Source organism: Rhinatrema bivittatum, chromosome 5 (genome assembly GCF_901001135.1).
Source record: "Rhinatrema bivittatum chromosome 5, aRhiBiv1.1, whole genome shotgun sequence".
Lineage (NCBI taxonomy): Eukaryota > Metazoa > Chordata > Amphibia > Gymnophiona > Rhinatrematidae > Rhinatrema > Rhinatrema bivittatum.
Genome location: NC_042619.1, coordinates 319,069,762 through 319,093,950, shown reverse-complemented (window position 1 = coordinate 319,093,950; position 24,189 = coordinate 319,069,762). Strand labels below are relative to the sequence as shown.

Genomic DNA, 24,189 nt, shown 5'->3' with positions numbered 1-24,189 from the left:
ATTGCCTAGGTGCCAGATATGAAGGCGTCAGATATCCAGGCCAGGAAGAAGCCTCCTTTAGCTTGCTTTAGTGCCATTCGCTGGTACAGTTTCAAAGAGACGCTGTCATGGCACTATGCCTACGGGCTCCAAAATCTTAAATCCACCCCTGGCAGTGAGAAGACATGGGGTGGAGGGATGACTCCTTCAAGAGGATTCCTCCATGCTGGGCTTTGTGGTCTTCGGGGGCCACCATAGTATTTGAAGCCATCTTCCCTTTCCTTCCTGGGATCAACTGTCACCTCAGTGTGGACTGACCCCGGCCAGCCCTGATGGACAGCAGAATCAAACCAAATTCTCGGTCAAAGCAGCATTTAATCTGTGACTAAGGTTGTACTCCAGAAATTGGAAAACTCAACCTGTAAAATCTGTGGCCTAAGAGAAAAAAACCCCCAATTCCTTAAATTTACATGTTGTTTTTTCTTCAGCCATTTTTGTTTTCCTATTGTTTAGCAAATTGGGAAAAAGGACTCTTGGAAGCTTCTGTGCGTTCGAGTTGCAGTTCTGGGGTATAATTTTTTTTGTGGTAATTTTTTTTTTTCACTGTACTAGCCTATCTTCAAGTTTCAATGCTTCAGGAACTGTTTTGTCACACACACACAAATCCATAATCTTGGAAAGCGAAGATTCATTGCTTTTTAACAGCCGAAAACGTGCTTGTGTGACAAAGCAGCTGGAAGCCTTTATAATTTAAATGACTGTTTGGGGATCCGACATCCAAGGCATGCAGCAGTGGGCACGATTGGTGCACTTTTTCTTTCTCTGGCTGCTGCTGGTACAACCACGGTTAACTGCCTGATAAACAAATTTGTGGGCTTTTGTTTTTGATTTAAAATCTGCTTCATTAAAATTAATGCATACATTTTGCTTGTTTTAATACATTTTCAGCTTGAAACTTCTAGGAATGTTTTTTTTGTTCTTCACAAGTCACTCAGATCTTTTTTTTTTTCTTCTCTTTTTGTAATTGATACAAAATGGGATTGATTTGGCACAAATTTGAGACTTGTGAGCAATAGTACCAATTGTCAAGGCTTTTTTTTTTTTTTAATTATTTGGGTGAGATGATATAAATAAATAGCCTTAAACTAAATCATGGGCCATTTTCTTCCCTAAATGCCATCTTTCTGTTGAAAAGAGGAAGCTATTTAATATATAAAGATAGACTCTGATGGAAGGTAAAAACAACAAAGCCCATCTAGTCCATCCATTGTTTTCCTGTTGCAATACCACAGAATCTACTTGATCTCTGTCTTTGTTCACATCCTTGCAATTAAAGATCTTCCGTGCTTATCCCATGTTTTCTTGAATTCTGAATGCTTGCTTATTCTCTGCTTTCTTGAATTGCCTCTATCACCCTTCTTGCATGAAGTTGCTATTGAATGTCATGGAATTGTAGGGAAAAAAAACATCTGGATGGGATCTCAGAAGGTCATCGAGTCCTCTCCTTGCCTTCAGGAGGTATCCATTGTACTGAAACTCTCTCAGACAAGGGTGTGTGTGTGTGTGTGTGTGTTTGTAACCTATTCTTAAAAACATCATTCAAGGATGGAATGTTCTCCCAACTCGCTTTGTATCTCAGGTCTAGTGCTTAAGGCTGATAAAATTTGGTATACACATTCTCTTCCTCCATCCGATTTAAGGCTTTCCATCCAAAGTGCACCTCACCTTTTGTATCTTCTTACTAACCTACCTGCACCATGCTCCCCCTACTCTCAAGATGCAAACTCTATGGCTGCCTGGTTAAATAAGGCTTTAAAACTTTCAGTGAAAAGTCATGTAAAATAAGTGCTCAAGGGAGAGAGCGACTGAAGCTATGCACCTCTTAAGTACTTTAGTCCACATTCATTTCACTTTTAAACTCAGAAGTGGTAAGCAGAGTAATGGTGAATGTGGTCTATAATTACTTAGATCCAATTATATGTGGTAAACATGACATCTCTGTTTAAAGAAAACAGTGCTCTTTGTACACTCTTGAAATAATGCACAATCAGCCATTCTTCACACTTTTCAGTTAAGAATGCTAACACTGCATTGTCATTTTTTAAATTTCTTTACACTGCTGACCTGTGGCTCCCTTGAAGATGTGGGAGCAGCCATGTTGGAACAGTGTCGCAAATCAACTTCTGTAGAATGTGAGTGGGTGGATTACTGCAGTGTGTGATGTTATTCACATAGACCAGTTGGATCCAGTTAGTACGATGAAGAGATGGTCTTCTCTTGCTAACATGGCTACATCTGGAAGTTGCAAGAGAACTACTGAAACAATTAGAAGAAATGTATTACCCCCAAAATGATTATTTTTATGTTCACAACTTTAGTATTTTTAAACAAAATACAACTCAGCATAGCAATTTATGTATGAATACAAACAATACTTCAGCATTTAAATAAAAACATCCTTGAAATACCAAGTAAAACTTAACAAGGGGCCCAGACTTTACAATGTAAAAGTAAATGACCATTCATCTAGTATGCCATCAAAAGATCATGTCTTAGTACTACTTTTCTAGTGTTTAGAGCATCCAAAGGAAAATGAATATACATTTTATTTTCCCCCATAGAATTTTTTCTTGGTATCTAATTGTCTTATTACCATCTTTACTAGTCTCAAAAGAAAATAATATTGTTTTCTTAGATCATGCAGCTGTTGTCCTGAGTATTTCATGTCTGAGTAGGCCTATTGTAAGGTGTTCTTGGCAGTTTGATTCAGAGCTGTAGGGGATAAGGATTTTATAGTACATATAAACCAGACATGTCAGAATAATTTGATATAATAATTTAACATGTGTTGATTCTTAGTGGCATGGTTTAAGGCCATATTTCAAGGGGTAATTATTAATTATTCTGCCAGAAAAAAAATAAAAGGAGAAAAAGTGGACAGAGATATTAAACAGCCTGAACTGCATATACTGCTCCAAAAATCTAGTATTCTTGACTGCAACCAAATAAAAAAAAATGCAGGTTACACTGCCATAATTTTATTTATTTATTTATTCGTTTTATTTATTCATTTTTATATACTGTCATTCGGTTCAGCCATCACAACGGTTTACAGAAAATTAAACAATATCAGGTAACTTAAACATAGATTCAGTACAATAACAATGGGAAGGAGGGGGAAATGGAGAGAACGGGAGCTGGTGGGGTAAATAATAGAGGGGAGGGAGAAAGTGGAAGAAAGGGAAGGTAAACAGTATTAGTGTAAAGTCATTTTAAAAGAGGGCTTCCATCATTAATACTTATACTTTGCAAATTACAGTAATTGTGGCAGTTGTTGGTTGTGGTTACTGTATCTTTCTTGTATGGAAATTGTTGATTGTAGTTGGAATGTTGATTTAGTTGATCATTAATGTAGATTTTATGAAAGAGGAAAGTTTTTAGATCCTTCTTGATATTCGTTTGAGTTCTCAAATAAGGCAGTAGAGTTCCATTTTTTTGGGCCAGCAATGGAGAATGCTGTATTTCTAGTGGATGAAAGACGAGCATCTTTAATGGGAGGAATTTTTACACAAGATGTGTAGTTAGATCGAAGATTAATTTTGGTAATTTTAGGAGAGACTTTTAAACTAGTTTGTTTATGATGATCAGTATTTATTTTGTGCATGATTGTTAGGATCTTATATTGTATTTGGGATTTAATAGTAAGCCAGTAGAGCGACATAAGTATTTGGGTAATGTGAACATATTTTTTTGTTCCAGTTAGAATTCTCGCTGCTGAATTCTGAAGAATTTGAAGAGGTTTGTTGCTGGTGAAAGGAAGACCAATTAGAAGGGAATTACAATAATGTATTGTTGAAAAAATTAAGAGTTGTAAAACAGTTCTGAAATCCAAGGAATTTAGGAAAGGTTTTAGACATCTGAGGACTAGGAGCTTGTGATATCCTTCTTTGATTTTAGTTGTTATGTGTATATTGTAAGAGAGGTTTTTGTCCATGATGACTCCAAGGTTTCTGGTGTGATTGACAGGGGATATAAGATTTATTTGATTATTTGTGGTAAATTGAGGTGGTGGAGTAATGTTAGGTTTTTTGTCCATGATAATTATTTCAGTTTTATCAATATTGATTATTAGTTTTAATTTTGAAAGGAGTTGTTTTATTGAATCAAGTATCATGGAAATTTCTTTGTATGTTTCGTCAATGCAATATTTTACGGGAATAAGAATTTGTATAATCATCTGCATAGAGATAGTATGTTAATTGAAGATTATCAAGTAGTTGCCAGACTGGTAAAAGGTAAATATTAAAGAGGGTGGCAGACAATGCAGAGCCTTGTGGAACTCCAGTTTTTAGGTCGATTTTCTTAGATATGTTGTTTTTGAATGAGACTTGGTAGCTTCTGTTGGTGAGAAATGATGTAAACCATTGTAGAGTGTTTTCAGCTAGACCAATTTCTGATAATCGATCTAGAAGTATTTGATGATTTAGTATATCAAATGCTGCAGATAAGTCATGTAGTACAAGTAGATATTGTTTTCTAGTATCAAAACCTCTTAGGATGGTATCATTTAATGACAGAAGGAGTGATTCAGTATTGAGTTTTTTTTTCTAAAACCATATTGGTTTGGGGATAAGATATTATTTGCTTCAAGGTATTCGTCAAGTTGTGAGTGGACAACTTTTTCAATGATTTTAGCTATGAAAGGTAGGTTAGAAATAGGACGGTAATTTGATAAGTCATTTGGGTCAAGGTTGTTCTTTTTTAGAATAGGCTTTATTATAGCTGATTTAAGACAATTTGGGTAGGTACCTTCAGTGAGAGAGAGGTTGATAATCTTTGTAATTGTTTTTGTGATAGTGGATTCGATATTCTTTAGGCTTGTAATATGGATGCTATCTTGAGGATGGCTTGCTGGATTCATTTTATTGATGATTGTATTTGGATGGTGGAAGAGGTGTCAAAAAAAGTCCATTTTGATTTTATTTTTGTGTTAAGAGTTATGGATTGAGTGTTATCTATGAGGTTTGATAGTATTAAGTTTAGTATTTTGTTGTTGAAGAATTTAGCAAAATCATCACTATTGTATAAATTGCAAGTAGTTTTTGGTGGTGTTTTTGTGAGATTTTGCACTATAGAGAAGAGCATTCTGGGGTTGTGATGAAATGTGATGATTTTATTTGAGAAATAGTCTTTTTTTGCATTGTTGATATATTTGTATTGAGCTAGGTAAGTTCGATATTTATTTAGAGTGACAGATGTTTTGTTTCTTCTCCATTCTTTTTCTTTTTTTCGAAGTTGACGTTTAGCCTCTCTGATGCTATTATTGTACCATGGGTTGTTGTGTTTTGATGGTTTGATTTAGTTATTAAGGAGTTAATAATATCAGCTACATTTTTGGTGATCATAAACCAGGATGATACAGCTTCTTCAGCATTTGTGAGATTAATATTAGTCAGTTCTTCTTGAAGGGTTTTTTGGAGGAGTTCAGTTTTGAAAGCTGGTTGATAAGTTATTTTGTTTTGTGGATATTGTAAGGGAGTATGGATGGAATTTGAAGAAAAGGAAGCTTGGATTAAATGATGATCAGACCAAGGTATTTCAGTGGTGTGGGTCTTGATATTAAACCAGTCATTGGTATTGACGAATATGAGGTCAATTGTATGGCCAGCTTTGTGGGTTGGAGTAACAACGATTTGTTTTAGTTGTAATGAGGCGAGAGCATCAGTGATGATTTGACAGGTTTTTGATTGATTGATTAGGTTAAAATGTAAGTTGAAATCACCCAGGATTATAATGGGTTTATTAAGTGATAAATTGTTCATGAAATATTCAATTAGAGGAGAGCAATTTTTTTCTAGTGATCCAGGGGGGCAATAGACAAGACAAATTTGAAGTTTAGGAGAATCAAATAATGAGATTTCAAAGGGTGCAGCAATGTCTATTGGGCGGAGTATCATTTGTAGGTCTTTTTTTTAGAGATAAGCATTAAGCCACCTCCTTTTTTTTTTTTTTTTCCTAGGAATTGAGAATATGTTGTATCTATGGTTGTTTAGTTGGTTGAGTAGTACTGTATCAGTATTTTTAAGCCAAGTTTCTGTTTTTGCAATGAAGTCTGGTTTAGATTAATAGAGCATGTCATTAAGTAAAGGAATTTTCTTGAGAATAGATCTGGCATTGACAAGAATGAATGAGATAAAATAATTTGAATATTGGATGTATGTATTGTTTAGGTTGTTTGAGAATTGTTTTTTTTTTTTTTAGAATAATTAGGTTTATGAGATATATTTTTTTGAGTTAACAGTTTTAAAGGAAATATGGGTAATTTATTTTGACTGGATTTTGTTTGCTGTATCCATAGTTCTTGAATGAAGTACTATTTTATTTTATTTTTTTTAATATAGGTTTATGTGAGTGGTTATAGTTTAGTTAGGTGTTAAACATTATTTGGTTTATTGCTATATTCTTGTTGACTGTTCCGTTGTTCATTGTAAAGGCTATGCCTATTTTATACTTTTGTTATAAGTTATATGTAAACCGATGCGATGTGCAAACGGATGTCGGTATATAAAATCATTAAAATAAATAAATAAACACTGAGGCGCTGAATGTGGTGAGTGATAACAGATACTACAGCTCAAAGGACCAAAGAGCTCTTTTTGTATAACTCTTTATTCATATTGAGAGGAGTACGCATCCTTTTCCATACTGAACTTCAATAGCTCTGCAAAATATTATAGTAAAGTTAAAATAAGTGAAAAGGACCCCACTTTGAGATTACAAGACCAGCATTTGTTATCCACATTTTTCAGTAACTTAGCCATCTTCAGTGAAGTCCAAACTTGCTGTCTGCCACAAAAAAATAGACTGAATAGCTGAGGGCAATAATGAAAGCCTTAGTGATTTTTATACCAAATTTGGATCATTGCTTAACTTCTAATTCCCTACCCAAACCTTTTCGTGTACCTATGAACAGAGCTTTCATCAGTTTATAAAACCGTGAAGCCTGTTTTAAAGAGGACATGGCTGTAAGGACTGCTGTGTATACCATTAGCCAAGATACAATTGAATCCAGCAATAATATTGATTACTCAGCAGTCCAATTTCTTGCTGCATGTCTGAAGAATAATCCTTACATTTATTCCAAGATGTTAACTGATCAATGCATCAAATACCCCTCTGCTGCTATTGTAACAAATCTGTCACATATATATTTTTTTATTTTTAGCTTTGTATTAGTGCCAAATGGACAGCTTTTTGGCAAGGACTATGACATCCACATTCTTAGATCAAAGCTATTTGAACATATTTACAGCAAGTTGTAACGCCAGATTGTGTGCTATTCATTTAGGAACCAAATAGATAGGAATTGCTAGTCATACCAGGAATCAAGTAGATAGGAATTGCTAGTCATATCAGGAGTCAAATAGATAGGAATTGGGTCTAACAAAGTTTCATCCATCAGCAACTGACTGAATTCCCATTCCAAAGTGCTCTAACTAGAGACTACCCTATCTTAGCATAAAAGCCTGATGATATATGTCAAAATCAAGGAAATTTATTTCTCCCCTCCTCAAATTATTTAGGCAATTTCAACAATGCTATCCTGGGAGTTTTGGATTTCCATAAAAACCTAGACAAAATAGTGTCTGATATTTTGTAAATCCCATCCAAAAGGGGTAATAGAATCCTATAAAAGTACCGTATTTTTGCTCCATAAGACACACATAGGATTCAGAGGGGGGAAATTAAAAAAAAAAAAAATTGGTGTGCTAAACCGGCTCTGTTCCCGGGCATCTGTGCGTCTTATGGAGCAAATTAGGGGTGTGCATACAATTTTTGGGTCTGGGGAGGGCCATTTCTGTCCACTCCCCGGATCAGAAAACTTTTATCGTTCTCTTTCATGGAAAAAAATAAGATAAAAAAACAAAACCCCACCCCAATCCTTCAAATTTAATTAACTACAACCCCCCACCCTCCTGACCACCCTAAGACTTGCTAAAAGTCCCTGGTGGTCCAGCGAGGGTCCCGGGAGTGATCTCCTGCTCTTGGGCCGTCGGCTGCCAGTAATCAAAATGGCGCCGGTGGTCTTTGCCCTTACTATGTGATAGGGGCTACCGGTGCCATTGGTCAGCCCCTGTCACATGGTAGGAGCAATGGACGGATGGCGCCATCTTGGCGTGGGCCGTCCATTTCTCCTACCATGTGACAAGGGCCTGTATCCAGCAGGGGTCCCCCGTCAGTCTTTTTGCCGTGCAGCAGTAGCCTCGCGGATTTCTGGAGCTCTGTGAGAATTCCTCACAAATTTTCATCATGAAAACTTATTTCAAAAATTTACAAATGTTTCCCCATCTCGGGGTCCCCCATCGACCACCAACCTCCGTTGACGCCGGTAAGTTTACCTCGTCCCTTGCAGTATGTTCCCAGCGATATTTTCTTTGGTGCCTGACGGCCACCAAGCACGTGCCGCCCTTATTTTTTCCAAAAAGATGGCGACCGGGTTCCGAAAGTGTCCCGAGTGCTCGAAGACCATGTCCATTACGGACCCTCACGACATATGTGTCTTGTGCTTGGGGCCCGCTTACGACGTCCAACGGTGCACTAGCTGTGCCCAGATGACGCCAAAAGGCCGCAGGGCCTGCTTGGAGAAGATGGAGCACCTTTTGAAGCGTAAGTCTCTCATCTACTACAGCCAAGGCTACACTGAGTTGGAAGCCTTCCTCTTCAACGACTCAGTTGCCATCGAAGTCTCAGCACCATCGAGTCACCGGTGACCGTCTTTCACCAGCTTCTTCACGTTCGAAGGCATCAACATCTTCTTCCTCTGTGCGGGAGAAGGACCGGACCGAGCATTGAGAAAAACACCGTCAGCGCCATCGACGTAAGCCTTCTTCTGATGCCGCCACTGGAAAGCCATCTGCATCGACAGAGCCGCCGGCCAAGAAGTCCCATGGAGAAGGGGCCCCATCCCACTCTAGGCCTGGGACACCGAGGCGTTCCCCACCGGCACAAGTGCTGGGAGCTGAGACTCCACTGATACATGTGGACCCTCCGGAAACGCCTTCTGAGCTTCCAACCCCGGTGGCTGTGCTACCAATGCCAGCCTTCCGGAAGGAATTGGACTGGATGGTCCAAGAGGCAGTACTCCAGGCAATTCGGGGATTCCAATCTCCACCGGCTTCCATGCTGACACCCGAACCGATGGCCACAATGCTGGCTCTGCTTCTTGATCGCCTGGATGCCTTAATCGATGCATTGCCATTGGTGCCTGTGCCTTCCATGCCATCAGCACCGCCAAGACCACCAACACAGATACCTATTCTGTTGTCCCCAGATGAGGAACAAATTTTACCAATGCCGGAGCCGGTTCCAGGACCATTGGGTCTGTTGCCTCCCCGACATCCATCAAAAGCACCAATTCCATCGATGCCTCCACCTTTCCTATCTGTGCCACCACCAGATCAGGCTGGATTTGGACCCATACCTCCAGCTGAACAGCCACATGATGCTGGAGATACACCATATGATCCCTGGGGTGATGGTTCTTCTGATATTCAGGTCTCGGATGAACGCCTATCAGAGCCATCACCCCCAGAACGCTGCCACTTTCCTCCTGAAGACCTCACATTTGCAAACGTCATTAAGGAGATGTCTGAATCCATCCTTTTTAAACTGCAAACGGAGGAGGCTGCCAGGCATAAGATGTTTGAGGTACTACAAATTGTGGATGCCCCTAAGGAGGTGATGGCAGTTCCAGTACATGAAGTGCTCCTTGATTTGTTACAACGCATCTGGGAACACCCTGGCACAGTTCCACCAGTGAACAGAAAAACTGATGCCACCTATCTGGTCCAGTCAGCTCCGGGGTTTCAAAAAAGCCAACTATCCCATCAATCTGTGATCGTTGAGTCTGCCCAAAAGAAAGTCAAGAGATCCCGGCCTCATTCTTCTGCCCCTCCAGGTAAAGAACAGAAATCCTTTGACGCCTTCAGCCGAAGAGTCTTCCACGGTTCTATGCTGATGGCACTTACAGCAGCTTATCAGCTATACATGACTCAGTACTCAAGAAATCTTTGGAAGAAAGTCCAAGAATTCTCTGAAACCCTACCAAATGAATATCAGGAAGGGCTCACCACAATCCTTCAGAAAGGACTTGATGCTGGAAAGCATGAAGTCAGGGTAGCACATGACATCTTTGAAACTGCCTCAAGAGTATAGGCAGCAGGCATAAGCGCCAGACGCTGGGCATGGCTCAAGTCATAGAAACATAGAAATGACGGCAGAAGAAGACCAAATGGCCCATCCAGTCTGCCCAGCAAGCTTCACACATTTTTTCTCTCATACTTATCTGTTTCTCTTAGCTCTTGGTTCTATTTCCCTTCCACCCCCACCTTTAATGTAGAGAGCAGTGATGGAGCTGCATCCAAGAGAAATATCTAGCTTGATTAGTTAGGGGTAGTAGCCGCCGCAATAAGTAAGCTACACCCATGCTTATTTGTTTTACCCAGACTATGTTATACAGCCCTTATTGGTTGTTTTTCTTCTCCCCTGCCGTTGAAGCAGGGAGCTATGCTGGATATGCGTGAAGTATCAGTCTTCTCCCATGCTGTTGAAGCAGAGAGCCATGCTGGATGTGCATCGAAAGTGAAGTATCAGGCACATTTGGTTTGGGGTAGTAACCGCCGTAACAAGCCAGCTACTCCCCGCTTTGTGAGTGCGAACCCTCTTTTCTTCTCCCCTGCCGTTGAAGCAGAGAGCTCTGCTGGATGTGTGAAGTATCAGTTTTTCTTCTCCCCTGCCGTTGAATCAGAGAACTATGCTGTATATGCATTGAAAGTGACCTACGCCAGGAAGTCCAAGAAAGGTTAGCAGACCTTCCATGTACAGGGGATAATTTATTTGGTGACAATTAACACAATTAAAAGATCATCATGACACCTTGCACCAGCTGTCCACTCTCCCCTCGGACTCCCCATCTTCCAAGAGGCCTTTTCAGCGGGATCCTAGGAGGATATCCTATAAGCCATGTAGGTATTATCCATCTCCATCCCGTACTCGAAAGCCCAGACCTTCCCAAAGAGGTCAGCCTCGACAACCCAGGGCCCCAAAACCCCAACGAGCCCCGCAGACTGGTCCAACATTGGGGTTTTGACTTCTTACTAGAGGGCAGAAATCAACCCCCACCCATTCCAGTAGGAGGCTGCTTGTGCCACTTTGCCAACATATGGCACACAATTACAACAGACCAATGGGTCCTTTCTGTGGTCACCCACGGTAACTGTCTGAACTTCCTCACGCTACCACTTGTCCAGCGTGGGGTCTAACCAAACACACTTCACTTCTCGAGACAGAGCTCTCGACCCTCCAGCAGTCCAATGCTGTCAAAGCGGTACCTCGGGTACAGTGGGGTCAAGGGTTCTACTCTCGGTATTTTCTAATTCCAAAGAAATCAGGCGGCATTCGTCCTATTCTGGACTTACGCGCCCTAAACAAACATCTCCGCAAAGAAAAGTTCAGAATGGTAACCTTCGGCACCATGCTCCCTCTCCTGCAATGGGGAGATTGGCTCTGCACTCAAGATCTTCAGGAGGCTTATGCCCACATTGCCATATATCCTCCTCATCAAAAATACCTCAAGTTTCTAGTAGGCTACAATCATTTCCAAAACTGAGTGCATCAGCACCTTGTGTATTCACGAAATGCCTCGCAGTAGTTGCAGCTCACCTGCGACAAAACGACATCCGAATCTATCTGTATCTAGACAATTGGCTCCTCAGAGGTCCATCCCAACAGGAAGTGCTCCACTCCCTCCATTTCACCATCAGCCTACTATAATCCTTGGGATTTATAATAAACTATTCCAAGTAACATCTGTCTCCATCCCACACCCTCTCGTTCATAGGAACAGATCTAGACACTATCCAGGCCAAAGCGTTTCTCCCAAAGGACTGAGCACGCAAATTATCAACCTTGGCCAAAGCAGTACAGACTCTCCAAACAACTACAGCTCGTCATCTACTAACCTTTTTAGGTCACATGGCGTCCACAGTTCATGTAACCCCAATGGCTTGACTAGCCATGAGAGTAACACAATGGACTTTAAATTCCCAGTGGTCCCAGTCAAATCAACACATGTCCCACATTATCCACGTCACCAACCAGCTTCGACTTTCACTAGCTTGGTGGATACTGGAGTCCAATCTTCAGATAGGACTACCCTTCCAACCTCCGCAAACTCAAATTACTCTGACAACAGATGCATCCAACCTGGGTTGGGGAGCCCATGTCGTCAACCTCCAAACCCAGGGAATCTGGACCATAGCGGAAGCAAAGCACCAGATAAATTTCCTGGAGCTCTGGGCAATTCGATATGCCCTCTTCACTTTTTGGGATTGCCTCTCCAACAACGTACTCCTAATTCAAACAGACAACCAGGTAGCAATGTGGTACCTGAACAAACAAGGGGGCACAGGCTCATACCTGCTATGCCAAGAGGCGGCATAGATCTGGGCCTGGGCTCTCTCCCATTCCATGCTACTGAGAGCGACCTACCTGGCAGGCGTAGACAGTGTGATGGCGGACAACCTCAGCTGGACCTTTCATCCCCACGAATGGTCCCTAAATCCCACTGTAGCAAACCAAAATTTTCACCAATGGGGCTGCCCTCACATAGACCTCTTCGTGTCAATTCACAACTGCAAAGTGGACAATTTTTGCTCTCTACACCGCAGCCATGACACACCACCACGAGATGCTTTCGCTCACTCGTGGGCAACAGGTCTCCTATATGCCTACCCTCCACTTCCACTCATCAGCAAGACTCTCGTGAAGTTATGGCAGGACTGGGGCACAATGATCCTCATAGCCCCTCACTGGCCGCGTCAGGCTTGGTTTCCCATCCTACGCGACCTCTCAGTCCAGCAACCAATTCACCTGGGCACAAATCCAACTCTGATAATGCAGAACAACGGGCTGTTGTGTCATCCGAACCTTCACTCCCTGTTTCTGACAGCTTGGATATTGAAAGGTTAATATTACAATCCCTTAACCTTTCTGACAATGTGTCCCAGGTCCTCATAGCTTCACGAAAGCCTTATACTAGGAGATCTTATCATTCCAAATGGAAAAGATTCTCCTCATGGTGCACCACAAAAGAAATAGATCCCTTTTCCTGCCCCACAACAAGGTTCCTGGACTTTCTCTGGCACCTCTCGGAGTCTGGCCTACAAACTTCCTTCATCCGAGTGCATGTCAGCACCATAGCTGCTTACCACAAAGGTGTAGGAGATGCCCCGATCTTGGCGCAACCTCTTGTAGGGTGCTTTGAGAGGCTTGCTACAACTGAAGCCCTCACTGCGTCCTCTGGTTCCAGCATGGGACCTTAATGTTGTGCTAGCACAGCTTATGCGACCTCCGTTCGAGCCCCTACATTCCTGTGAGCTTCGACATCTATCTTGGAAAGTGATCTTTCTAGTTGCTATAACATCAGCTCGCAGAGTCAGTGAGCTACAGGCGCTGGTAATATACCCACTGTATACCAAATTTCTTCACGATCATGTGGTACTCCGCACTCGCCCTAAATTCCTACCAAAGGTAGTTTCTGATTTCCACTTAAATACTTCCCACCTTTTTTTCCAAGACCTCACTCTCAACCAGATGAGTGGGCCCTGCATTCCTTGGAGTGTAAACGTGCGCTTGCCTTCTATTTGGATTGCTCTGCAGCCCATAGGAAATCCACCCAACTGTTTTGTCTTCAATAAAACCAAATTGGGAGATCTGGTTGGAAAGCAGACCCTGTCCACCTGGCTGCTGGACTGCATTTCCTTCTGCTACCAACAAGCAGGCCTTCTGCTACAGGAACGCGTAAAAGCGCATTCAGTAAGAGCCATGACAACGTCAGTAGTACACCTCCGTTCTGTACCTCTTGCTGACATCTGCAAAGCTGCCATGTGGAGCTCTCTCCATACATTTGCAGCTCATTATTGTCTCGACAAGGCTGGCAGGTAGGATTCCATCTTCGGCCAGTCTATCCTGCGTAATTTTGTTTGTTTCCAGTTTTATAACCCAACTTCCTTCCTGCGACCCACTGAGAAACTCAGGTTGCCCTCCTACCCAAAACCACCCCAGTTGTTGTGCCTGTTGCACGTCATTGGGTGTTTTTGGTTCATTCTATTCGGGCATCCTGTAGCTCGCTATTCACCCATATGTGAGGACTACCATCCTGCTTGTCCTGGGAGAAAGCAGAGTTGCTTACCTGTAACAGGTGTTCTCCCAGGACAGCAGGATGGTAGTCCTTACGAGACCCTTCCACCACCCCGTGGAGTTGGGTTTGCTTACGTTTTATTATTTTATTTTTCGCTCGTACTTTTGCTACAAACAAGACTGAAGGGGGACCTCTACTGGATGCAGGGTTGGTGCTATGCTGGGCATGCTCAGTGTACCAGTCAAAGTTCTAGAAACTTTGACAAAAGTGTTCTGTGATTGGGCTCCATCCTGATGATGTCACCCACATGTGAGGACTAACATCCTGCTGTCCTGGGAGAACACCTGTTACAAGTAAGCAACTCTGCTTTCCGTCTTGGATCAATTTATCTTATACTCTGACACTTTTGAAAACCTTTCAGTAGTGTTTAGTAACCTAGGAACCACATTAACAGTTATGTGAAGCAGAATATGATCAGCATACACAGTCATTCTAGTTTTCACCTATTTATACCATATCCCTTTCAATATGTTATAGTGCCAGATCAAGATTGCTAAAGGCCCTAATGCATTCTTTAATAATAGGTTTGTCTGCTTTCACTTCCGTCTTGTTCCTCCTCTACAACCATATTATCGGAATGCATAGTATATAAGAGTTTAACCATCCTCATATAGACTAAAGGATGTCTACTAGGGATGTGAATCGTTTTTTGACGATTTAAAATATCGTCCGATATATTTTAAATCGTCAAAAATCGTTAGGGCCACGATACAATACCAATTCCCCCGATTTATCGTCAAAAAATCGTAAATCGGGGGAAGGGGGAGGGCAGGAAAACCGGCACACTAAAACACCCTAAAACCCACCCCCGACCCTTTACATTAAATCCCCCACCCTCCCGAACCCCCCCCCCAAATGCCTTAAATTACCTGGGGGTCCAGCGGCACACTAAAACACGGCACACTAAAACACGGCACGCTAAAACCCACCCCGACCCTTTAAATTAAATCCCCCACCCCAAATGCCTTAAATTACCTGGGGGTCCGTAGCCTTAAATTACCTCCGTAGCGGCGGTCCGTAGCTAAATCGGGGGAAGGGGGAGAGCAGGAAAAGCGGCACACTAAATCCTGTGGTCTTCAGCCGACCCCCGCTGAACAACCTCCTGCAGTCGATCTCCTGCCGGCGCCATTTTCCGTACGGAAAACGATTCGCGGCAGGAAATCGCTCCCGGACGCCCGCTGGACCCCCAGGAACTTTTGGCCAGCTTGGGGGGGCCTCCTGACCCCCACAAGACTTGCCAAAAGTCCAGCGGGGGTCCGGAATGACCTCCTGCGTCGAATCGTTTTGGTCTATGGCCGCCACCATTTTGCGGCGGCCATTTTGCAAAATGGCGCCGGCTGAAGACCACAGGATTTAGTGTGCCGCTTTTCCTGCTCTCCCCCTTCCCCCAATTTAGCTACGGACCGCCGCTACGGAGGTAATTTAAGGCATTTGGGGGTGGGGGATTTAATTTAAAGGGTCGGGGTGGGTTTTAGGGGGTTTTAGTGTGCCACTGGACCCCCAGGTAATTTAAGGCATTTGGGGGGGGGGTTCGGGAGGGTGGGGGATTTAATTTAAAGGGTCGGGTGGGTTTTAGGGGGTTTTAGTGTGCCGGCTCACGATTTTAACGATTTTCACGATACTTTACACACCCAAACGGCAACAATACGATTCCCTCCCCCTCCCAGCTGAAATCGATCGTTAAGACTATCGAGGACACGATTCACATCTCTAATGTCTACCAAGAAGAAGTTTCCATTATCATAGGAGGAACAGTAGTATTTGGTTGGGTTTGGCACCCCCATGTGGAAGAATGAAATAGTGTAGTCCCGAGATGATAAAACTCAGTGCCACCATTTTAGGGTGTGGATTTTGAGTTAGCCCTTTCAGGAGGCAGGATATCATTAAGCCTGCTTCCATTTTTATTTTCCAGGGGAAAGCACCCTTGGGCTTTTAGGGATGAAGTCTGGGTATGGACAAGGGGAAAGGGTGCCGTTTTGCCCTTTTGCTTTTGGGTGAAAAGTTTTATCCACCCTTTTTTTCTCTCTTTGGGTTGCAGTTTTGGAACTATTTTTCTTTTATCATCTGTCTGAGTTCCTTAGGATCTAGGAACGAGAGGAACTTCTGAAGGAGTCTGGAGTCTCTCACAGAGAGAGAGATCCAGTGGACTATTTGAAGTAGTGTTATCTCATATGAATCCATTCATTTCTGGGGAAGAAGTATTGAGTACAGAGAAGATCAGTGGCACCCAACCATATCAATCAGGGTTTTGAAGAGAGGAATCTGGAGATACCTTCCAGGTACCAACAGAAAGTAAGGAAGAGGAGTAAGAACTTTGTGCTGATCAACTGGACTAAAAGTATGAAACATGGGACTTTAATATAATCAACCTATCCACAAAATTCTGGGAGGAAGCTCCCAAACTACCCAATTAATTGAAAAGTATTATGAATGGTATAAATTAATGGACTTCAATAACAAGATAAATTGGAAGCTTAGACACTAGTTCTTTTAATAAATCTAAGCTGTATATGGGTTGTAAAAACTAAGGGGTCGATTAAAAAAAAAAAAATGTGCGGACATGAGTTGCAGTGAGTCTGGTGTCATGTGGGTTTTTTTGTAGGATTTTCTGGTTTGTACCACATCAGTGTATGTGGATGTACTGTACAGGTGGTTGTGGGGATATTTTTGCCTCAGAAGACTATACACTGAATGTCATTTAAATGTAAAATCTGCTATTATAGATACATAATTTGTAATTGTGTGTTTGTAGTGGGCCGGAGTGGGGGAGGTGTGCTAGGGCTTCTAGTGCTCTTGCATTGGCCATGGGTTCTGGAGGAGAGGGGGGTGAACCCAGGTTGGGAGGAATGTCAGATTTTAGGATTTGGATTGCTGTAGGGAGATTGGGGGTGGGGGGGGGGGGGGAAGCGCACTACTTGTTTGCACGGGGCAGCAAAAAAGCTAGCACCAGCTCTGACTGTCCCGTTTACTAAGTAAAATGTTTTTTGTGGTATTACCCACCCTAAAACCTGATTGATATTCATGCAGGATATCTTTATAAGATACATGCTGATAAAGTTGTTTATAATAACATAGTTTCTCTATTAATTTTTCCAAAAAGGGTAAATGGGATACTGGGTGATAGTTTTCTACAATGTCCGCATCTAGATTTTCTTTCTTTAAAATTGGCCTAACTACAGCTGTCTTTAATTTGAGATGGAAAATTCTCCAAGCTCCATGACAGGTTAACAATCTGGACTAGGTCCCTGCTAACCTTTTGTGCCAGCAGTACCGTCAGCTTTGAAGGAACTGGATCTAATAGGCAGGTTATTGGTCTCATCTGTTTTAATACTTTTTCTTTTTCCATAGCTGACCCATCCTTAAATATCTCCAGATTCCCAGAGATATCCAAAGATGATATATCTGTTTCCCTGTTAGTTTGATGTACATTTGAAGTTTGTACTACTATGGGTAAAATCTTTGCTGAATGCTACTCATTTTTCTATCAAAATACATGGCAAAATTGTGCCATGAGTGCACTGCTCTGCAAACTAACTCCACCAAACTGACCTGGTTTAGATAAATTTCTTACAATTCTAGCTAACTCCCTTGGTCAGTTTTCTGTTTCCATCAGGACTTTCTGGAAATGGCCCTTGTTTTGCACTTTTCACCAGAACCCTACATTCATGCTGACATTGCAGACATAAATTCTTATTTGCTGTTGAAGGATCTTTCCTCCGTTTTTTTTGTCTGCCTTGCATAATTCTTGGCTAAATGCACACCATCTTTTTGGATTTCTTGTGAGTTGTTTTACTAGCTCTGCGTGATCTGTAAGGTTGAGTTCCAATTTAATTCTAGATTATCCAACAGCAATTCTCAATCTATTTTCCTGTTTCTATTCAATTATCTAGGTCCAATTATCTAGGTCCAAAGGGGAGAAAGACTGATACTTCACGCACATCCAGCATAGCTCTCTGCTTCAACGGCAGGGGAGAAAGACTGATACTTCATGCACATCCAGCATAGCTCTCTGCTTCAACGGCAGGGGAGAAAGTCTGATACTTCACGCATATCCAGCATAACTCTCTGCTTCAACGGCAGGGGAGAAAGTCTGATACTTCACGCATATCCAGCATAGCTCTCTGCTTCAACAGCAGGAGAGAAAGTCTGATACTTCACGCATATCCAGCATAGCTCTCTGCTTCAACGGCAGGGGGAATGAAGAAAAGTGGATCTATATACAGACAACAACTAACAAGGATTGAATTACATAGTCTGGGTAAACAAATAAGCATGGGTGTAGCTTGCTTATTGCGGCGGTTACTACCCCTAACTAATTAAGCTAGATATTTCACTTAGATGCAGTTCCAACACTGCTCTCTACATTAATGGTGGGGGTGGAAGGGAAATAGAACCAAAAGGTTACTAAGAGCCAAGAATAACAGATAAGTATGAGAAAAAAAAAAGTGCGAAGCTTGCTGGGCAGATTGGATGGGCCGCTTGGTCGTCTTCTGCCGTCCTTTCTATGTTTCAAATCCTTAAGAGATTGAATGTTACTTTGAATTTTCTCAGCAGGGGATGGAGATAAGTCAACATTTATCTGGCTATGCTTAAAATACATAATGTGTATTTTTTGATACATGAGCATGTTGTAGGGTAGACTCGTGCGTATTTTATATCGTGTGACCGCATTTGCACATACGATATAAAATGTGTGTGTGCATGCCCATACATCTGTGTATATGGGCATGCTTGCACATGTTTTAAAGTTACCTTCTAAGATCATAAAGACAATTTTTTCATTATAGACCTAGCATTTAGCAAACCCAAACTTAGGTTAACAACCTTAGAGTAGCCATTATCGGAGGAACAAACAGCGAGGCCGTAAAACCTTTCCATGATAAAAGCTCCTCCTCTTACAAACGGGGGCAATCCCATTACACAAATAGCGAGTGAATAAAATATTTCTACCAATGTCAAAGGAACACAAAGGGATGGTCCTTCGCGAATGGGCCCATTTGACAGCAGGGTTGTCTAGGGTCCAACCTTCTTCGGTCCTGAAGGTGACCAAATGTGATGACGGTGGGGGGGAGGGGGGGAAGCTGACAGGCCTTGCGGAGAACCCGTGGTAGACACTAGAGGAACTGTCCCCAGATGCTTAGCAGTCCAGGATCCACAGTGTTAAAGTGTACTAGTGCAGGGAAGGTGGGTAGCAATTTTGGAACTCATCTGGGGCCCTGAATGTGCCCGAGTGTGACATCAGCTGGACTTCCCTTGGAGCCCAGCAATAGTGGATCCTACTGGCTTCTAGGTGCCACCATACTTGGTAATAGGGACTTCCTCTCTCCCTCCCCCCCCCCCCCAAGAGCTGTGAACATCACCTTTGTAGCATGCCCAGTCCTGGACAGTCCATGGGGAAGGGTTTTGGCCATGTTCAGTATTTCTACTGAGTCATCAGACAGGCTTATCTATTGGCTTTTAATAATAAAAGTGAATGTCCTTACATTTGCAGGAAATGTGACTGATGATAAACAATAGCACTGATCTGTAAGGAATTTCTTTGGAGGAGGGGGATGTGGGGATAGGAATTATGTTGCTTTGTAATTGCTTTCAATGGCCTCCAAACCAGTTGTTTCCATTATTCAGAAAATAAAAAACGTCTTTTTAAAAAAAATCTGATTTTACATGTTGCAAATGCCAGCTTGTCCCTCATTTTAACAATGGCTCTTGTCAGATGCACAACAGACTTAACATTTTGTGGTTGAATTAATTAAAAGCTTATTTCAAATGTGATACGATTGCGCTTTCGTTTAGCTGAATGATTGTGTTGTTTACAGCTTTCTAGGTTGAAACGAGAATTGACCCTGATGAAGCAAGAACTTCAGTACAAGGAGAAGGGAGTGGAGACGTTACAAGAGTGAGTATAGTTTTCAGTGATGGGGGGGGGGGGAAGGAAATGGAGGAGGTGATTGTATAGGGAGCTTTTCTGTCATACAGGAAGATTGTAAGCTCTATTGAGCAGGGACTGTCTTTGTTTTTTTTTTTTGGTGTGTGTTTGTACGATGCTGCCTATGTTGTGTAGCGCTATAAAAATGTTAAATAGTAAGATCTGCAAAGTTTAACTTGGATTTTAGACTATTGATGAAGACTGATGCGTGCGCAGTGGAGTTTTGCCTGTGCTCTCTTGTCATAGCCACCCTTCAAATCATGACCACATCATGCTAATGCATTCTAGCATTCCTGTTAGCCTGTATTATCTCCACTCTCCTCTCAAGCCTGTGCTACATGTTGCTCTATGATAACCACATGGGCAAGTCATTTAATTGTGGCTTGGCCAGATATAGTATTTGTAGTATCTGGGTAAAGTAGATTTTGAACATCAGGTCCTGTAGCATTTTATTTCCCAGGATGTTCCCTATGTTTGGGGGAGGGGGGTGGGGGTGGATTTCTCTGTTTCTTGTTTATCTGATGGGGTTATTGGTTTTCCCCTATAATATCTGTTTTTTTGCTCCCTCACAAACACTCCCCATGCTTATGGTGCGCTGGTTAGCTGTCGAGAGGTGGACAGAGTCATCTCCGAGGCTGAAGTTGTCAGTCCCATTTTGAGAACTGCCTGCAGTGTTCATCCACCCTCCCTGAAGTCCTCAGTTCTGTGAGAGAGCCCTGGACCCCAACACCTTTGCTTCTGCACCACCCTGGAGCTGTTGCAGATCTCGGCTGTTCACAAGGGCCATAGCCATGTAGGGTTAAATATGGCCATTTTGGCTTCCCTGATAACCAGATTCTTAGACCAAATGGATATGACCTGTATGTGACCAGTGTTCGTTCTGAATATCCAGAAAAACCAGATTAGCTTATAGCCCTCAAGCACAAGAAGTGAAGTCCCATGGCATAGATGTGACTTTTCTGTCAGATTCAGCTGTTTTCTGTTACCTGCTCTGTATTCTTCAAAGGATAGTTGTGAAAACAGAAATTTCCAAATCCTCCCAGAATTTTCAAAGCATGCTTGGGACACATGATCACAGTCAGAAAGGTGGTGGGATTAGCCCAGGCTTGAAGCCAGCGAGTAGCAGGCGATGTGAAGGTTTCTGTTCTTATTGCTCTTCCTGCCTGTCACCAAAAGTGGGCAGCAACTCAAGTTGGTGGAATGATTATAAGTGGTGGATTGATTCTGCCCACTGTTCAAATAAAAGGGAGTTTTCATTTATTATGGGAAAAGATTAAAACCCAACAAGGGTATGGTCAGGAGCCTCGTGTTAAGATTTATAAGCAGCTTCAAAAAAAAGTGGGTTATTTTTTTGGCAGGATTTGAATAAGCCCAGAGATGGTGCATGATACACAGACTTGGGAGTCTATTCTAGGGGTACAAAACAGCAAGGTAGAAAGCACAGAGTCTGGAGGTGGTGATGGATTTCCCCCAACGAGTGGAGTTCATGAGGAGAAAAAAGAGAGAAGTGGTAGTGAGGAGCTACAGAGTGAATGCACTTTTTGGCGAATAAGAGAAGTTTGAACCGTATGCTGAAATGGATAGTGACTTGAGAAGTGTCATGTGCAGCTGGATTTAGGATAGATTGTAGTGGAGAGAGATGGTTCACTGGGAGACCTGTGAAGAGCAGCAGGTTGTAGTAGTCTAAGCAGGAGGTGATGAGAGAACAGATAAGGGTTCTGGTAGTGCGTCCAGAAAGGAAAGGACAGATTTTGGGAATATTTATACAGAAAGAAGCAACATGTTTTAGCAACTTTTTGGACGTGTGTAACGAGAGAGGAGTTGAAGATGACCTCAAGGTTTTGAACTGAAGGGACCGGGGGGGATGACAGTGTTACCCATAGAAACAGAGAAAGTGGAGGAAGATGGGTTTGGGGGGGGGGGGGGGGGGGAATGGGTGTAAATACAGAATGTCACTGAAAGCAAGCACCACAGCATGAGTGGTATCAGTCTCTGCTTTGACCCTTAGCAGCATTTTTTGAACTTCAAGAAGAAAAGTAAAAGAGAGAAGCTGTTGGAGGAAACACACCAGCCTTTTCTCCGACTTCCTCCTGGATGCTGCCAAGGGTGCCCGTCCCTCCGTCCGCCACGGGATACTTAGAGTTCATGAAGAGGCTGGAAGCTAGCTGGCATGCCACGTCCAGGACTCACCCTGCAAAATCTATAGAAAAATAGAGCTGTTCTGCCAGCCGTACTGTCCGGCACTCTTTCCCTTTTTCAGGTTTCTGTGTCGTGCTTATATCCCGATGATTGTCAATGGTATCCCCCACTACTCTTCGGAAAGTAGATTGATGGGCACCAAATGTGCTCCTACCAGCTTCCCCCTTGGAAGCAAAGTCCCTGGGTGCTGTGTTCTTGCGTTGTAGTCTCCTGCTATATGGGTCTCACTGCTAGTACGGATTTAATTTTACACAGCAGTCCACCATGGCTGTGTTCAAATGCTACACTCCTCCAAAATACAACAAAATGAAAACCTTTTCTTTTTATTTAAATCAGTAAATATGACCGCTCTGCTTCAGTTTGCTATATTCAGCACTTTTTACTAGTTCCTGGGTTGCAGACCATCAAATTCTTCAAGCTTAATTTTGATTGCACACTGCCTTTCACTCCCTCCCACTTTTTTTTCCCCCTCTGATTCATGCAAGCCGGCATCCGAGTCCGTGTGGTCGTCCCCCCGCCCCCCCCCTGCAGTTTTATTCTTCTTTTCACGTAATGCCCAACCGTACACAGCGGTGGGCAGTGCTGTGTGTTTGTTTGCTTTTATTTTGGTGGGGGAAGAAAGGGTTGGGAATTGGTGCCTCCGTCTGGGAGTGTGTTTAACGCTGGAAATCTTAACGTGGTTTCAGAACAGAATGGCATTGTCAGCCATTGGCTCGAGCAGGCCCCCCCGAGCTGTGTGAGTGGCACAAGGCATAGGCCCAGGAGAGAACACCAGATGTGGTCAATACCCTGACATCACAGAGGAGCACGCAGAAGGTGGTGCGAAGAACACAAAAAGGCTATTGTTGCTGGTAGTGGGACAGGTCCTGCTGAAAAAAAACCCTTTCTGGCTCCCTTGCCTGCAAGAAGCAACCTGTGCTTAAGTGAAGGGCTGCTGCCAGGGCTGCTGATGTCAAGGGGCAGGGGGCCGTAAGAAACCTTTCCAACCTTTCAGGAGGAAGGAGGAGGGGAGAGGTATCTTGTAAGGCTGGTACCATTTTTTTCCTTCAGGATGTGCAGTAAAAATAGTAGGTGGTGCAGTAAATAGAGTTGTCATGCTTTAGGCTTTACCCTGCCAACGAAAATTTACCATAAGCATGCCAAAAAAAATCCCCTACCTTTATTTAATTTTTTTTTTTTTTAGTATTACACAGATTTATCGCTAGCTGTTTTTAAATGATTGCATTTATGACAGTACCCTTAATTTAATTGTGAAGTTGCTCTAGGTTACTCTTGTCCGAGTATTGCCTTGTGCCAGTCATTCTAAACCGTTGGCAGCCTGCGTGATGGAGGTGTCAGGATATCCCATGCGGAAATCCTGAAAGGAAAACTCTGCCCTCTGTATGCTAGCCCCACCCATCCCAGAGAAAGTTATTATTTCTCCAAGCGGGACAAAATCCTGATGATTTTTCCTTCCATTAAAAAACAAAAAAAAATTTGTTCTTGCAGTGCAAAGTAGATGGTACATTGCTTGCCACGTTCGCATAGGCCTCTTCAAAGCAGGTTCACTTCTCCATCGTGTAAGAAAACAGGGAGATCAAGTTTTCAAATTTGTGTTTTAGTTTTACTTTTTTGCATTAAGTGTCCTTTATGGGTAACAGGCAGCAGGTAGTGCCCCCGAGTGATTTCTGCTGAGCTACCCTAAGCTAGGGAGTGTTTCTTCATTGAAGGAGTTGAGACACTGTTCGGTAAATTGATGACTGCAATAAATGGACCGATTCGCATGTTAATGTTCCTGTTTTTCTGAAGTGGTAAAGTGCAGAAAGCTGCTTTCTCCCTTGCTTGT

At 42.6% G+C, this 24,189-nt stretch overlaps 1 protein-coding gene across 1 annotated transcript in view; it reads left to right on the top strand.

Annotated features, from left to right (window-relative positions):
- The window catches only part of WWC3 (WWC family member 3), a 319,559-nt gene that overhangs the window by 97,526 nt on the left and 197,844 nt on the right, over window positions 1-24,189 (top strand). Inside the window, exon 5 of the mRNA XM_029604359.1 lies at window positions 20,056-20,135. Coding sequence (XP_029460219.1) covers window positions 20,056-20,135 — 80 coding nt within the window. The remainder of the gene's footprint in view (window positions 1-20,055; window positions 20,136-24,189) is intronic.